This window comes from Etheostoma cragini, chromosome 23, assembly GCF_013103735.1.
Source record: "Etheostoma cragini isolate CJK2018 chromosome 23, CSU_Ecrag_1.0, whole genome shotgun sequence".
Classification (NCBI taxonomy): Eukaryota; Metazoa; Chordata; class Actinopteri; order Perciformes; family Percidae; genus Etheostoma; species Etheostoma cragini.
Genome location: NC_048429.1, coordinates 1,805,215 through 1,806,344, shown reverse-complemented (window position 1 = coordinate 1,806,344; position 1,130 = coordinate 1,805,215). Strand labels below are relative to the sequence as shown.

General features: G+C 39.6%; 1 protein-coding gene across 1 annotated transcript in view; it reads right to left on the bottom strand.

The window, feature by feature from the left end:
• The window catches only part of abcc9 (ATP-binding cassette, sub-family C (CFTR/MRP), member 9), a 63,084-nt gene that overhangs the window by 56,143 nt on the left and 5,811 nt on the right, over nt 1-1,130 (bottom strand). The window contains exon 5 of the mRNA XM_034864115.1: nt 191-357. Coding sequence (XP_034720006.1) covers nt 191-357 — 167 coding nt within the window. The remainder of the gene's footprint in view (nt 1-190; nt 358-1,130) is intronic.

Sequence of the window (1,130 nt, the reverse complement as noted above, 5' to 3'; positions counted from 1 at the left end):
CACACAGACACACACTAAACTAACAAAACGGACAAAAGATGAGATGTAAAAAGTCACCATTCATATTTTTGGGGAGAAAAGTACATTTCTAATAAAGTTATTAGATACGACTATGTGCTCTTTTGGTTCCACCCTTCTTTCTGGATTAATCACATTATTTAGTGGTGTTGGATAAAACATGATTACTCACTCTGACTCTTATGACGTTGATCTCCACGGCCATCAGCAGACCGTACAGGAGGACCAGCAGGGCAGTGATGCAGAACCTCAGGTGCTGCGGTCCAACGTGGTACTCGGCAAACTTCCACAGCTTAATGGACTTGGTAATGAACGCCAACACCCAGTAGATGAACAGGACTGTGGGGGGAGTAGAAATGATGTAATGTAATATAACTGGACAGTTATATTGCTGTTTCTTTGTGTTGATTGATGTTGATCGAATGTGCTGTGTATTGTTAAAATACATATTTCATGAGCCCATGCAAGGGCTGCAAATCCTTGGTAAACATTCCCCTTGGTAGCCTCTCTGGTCTTCCTCTACTGAGGCTACTTTTAGTTCCAGCATTACCGTAAACTATATATAAAAGGAGAGCTCGACTGATTTAACACATCAAAGTGTGTTTTCAGGTTTGTATGTCATCAAAGGTCGTATACAGTCTTTGGCGTCTCCAGAGGAAGCAGTGCAAAGTCTGATAAATAACTTAAAATGCTTAAAATACTTAAAATGTGGGCTATGCTTCTTGCCGTCGGCGCGGTGATATCACGCAAGCGGCCTGGCAGACATTTTATCAGAAAACAGCATAGAAAACCTGCTTAGAAATACAGGAAATACTGGATAGGACAGGACAAAACATTGAAATTCTGTTAAATAAAATGTCACATTCATTATTAATTTTACTTGTTTTCATTTTTTTTTTTTTTTATGTATACCAGAATGCAATACACATTTTCTATAAGCTCAGTCTGCCATTTTCTTAAAAAACAATTCCCGTGCTGGTTCCATGGTATCAGAAATTTGGACTGTCGTCATGGAAACATTAATTGATCATGTGACAAGGGCTGGGAAGATTGGCAGAACAGGCAGCCAGGTGACAGATCTCTGATCCAATGGAAACCCTAACCCATTTTCA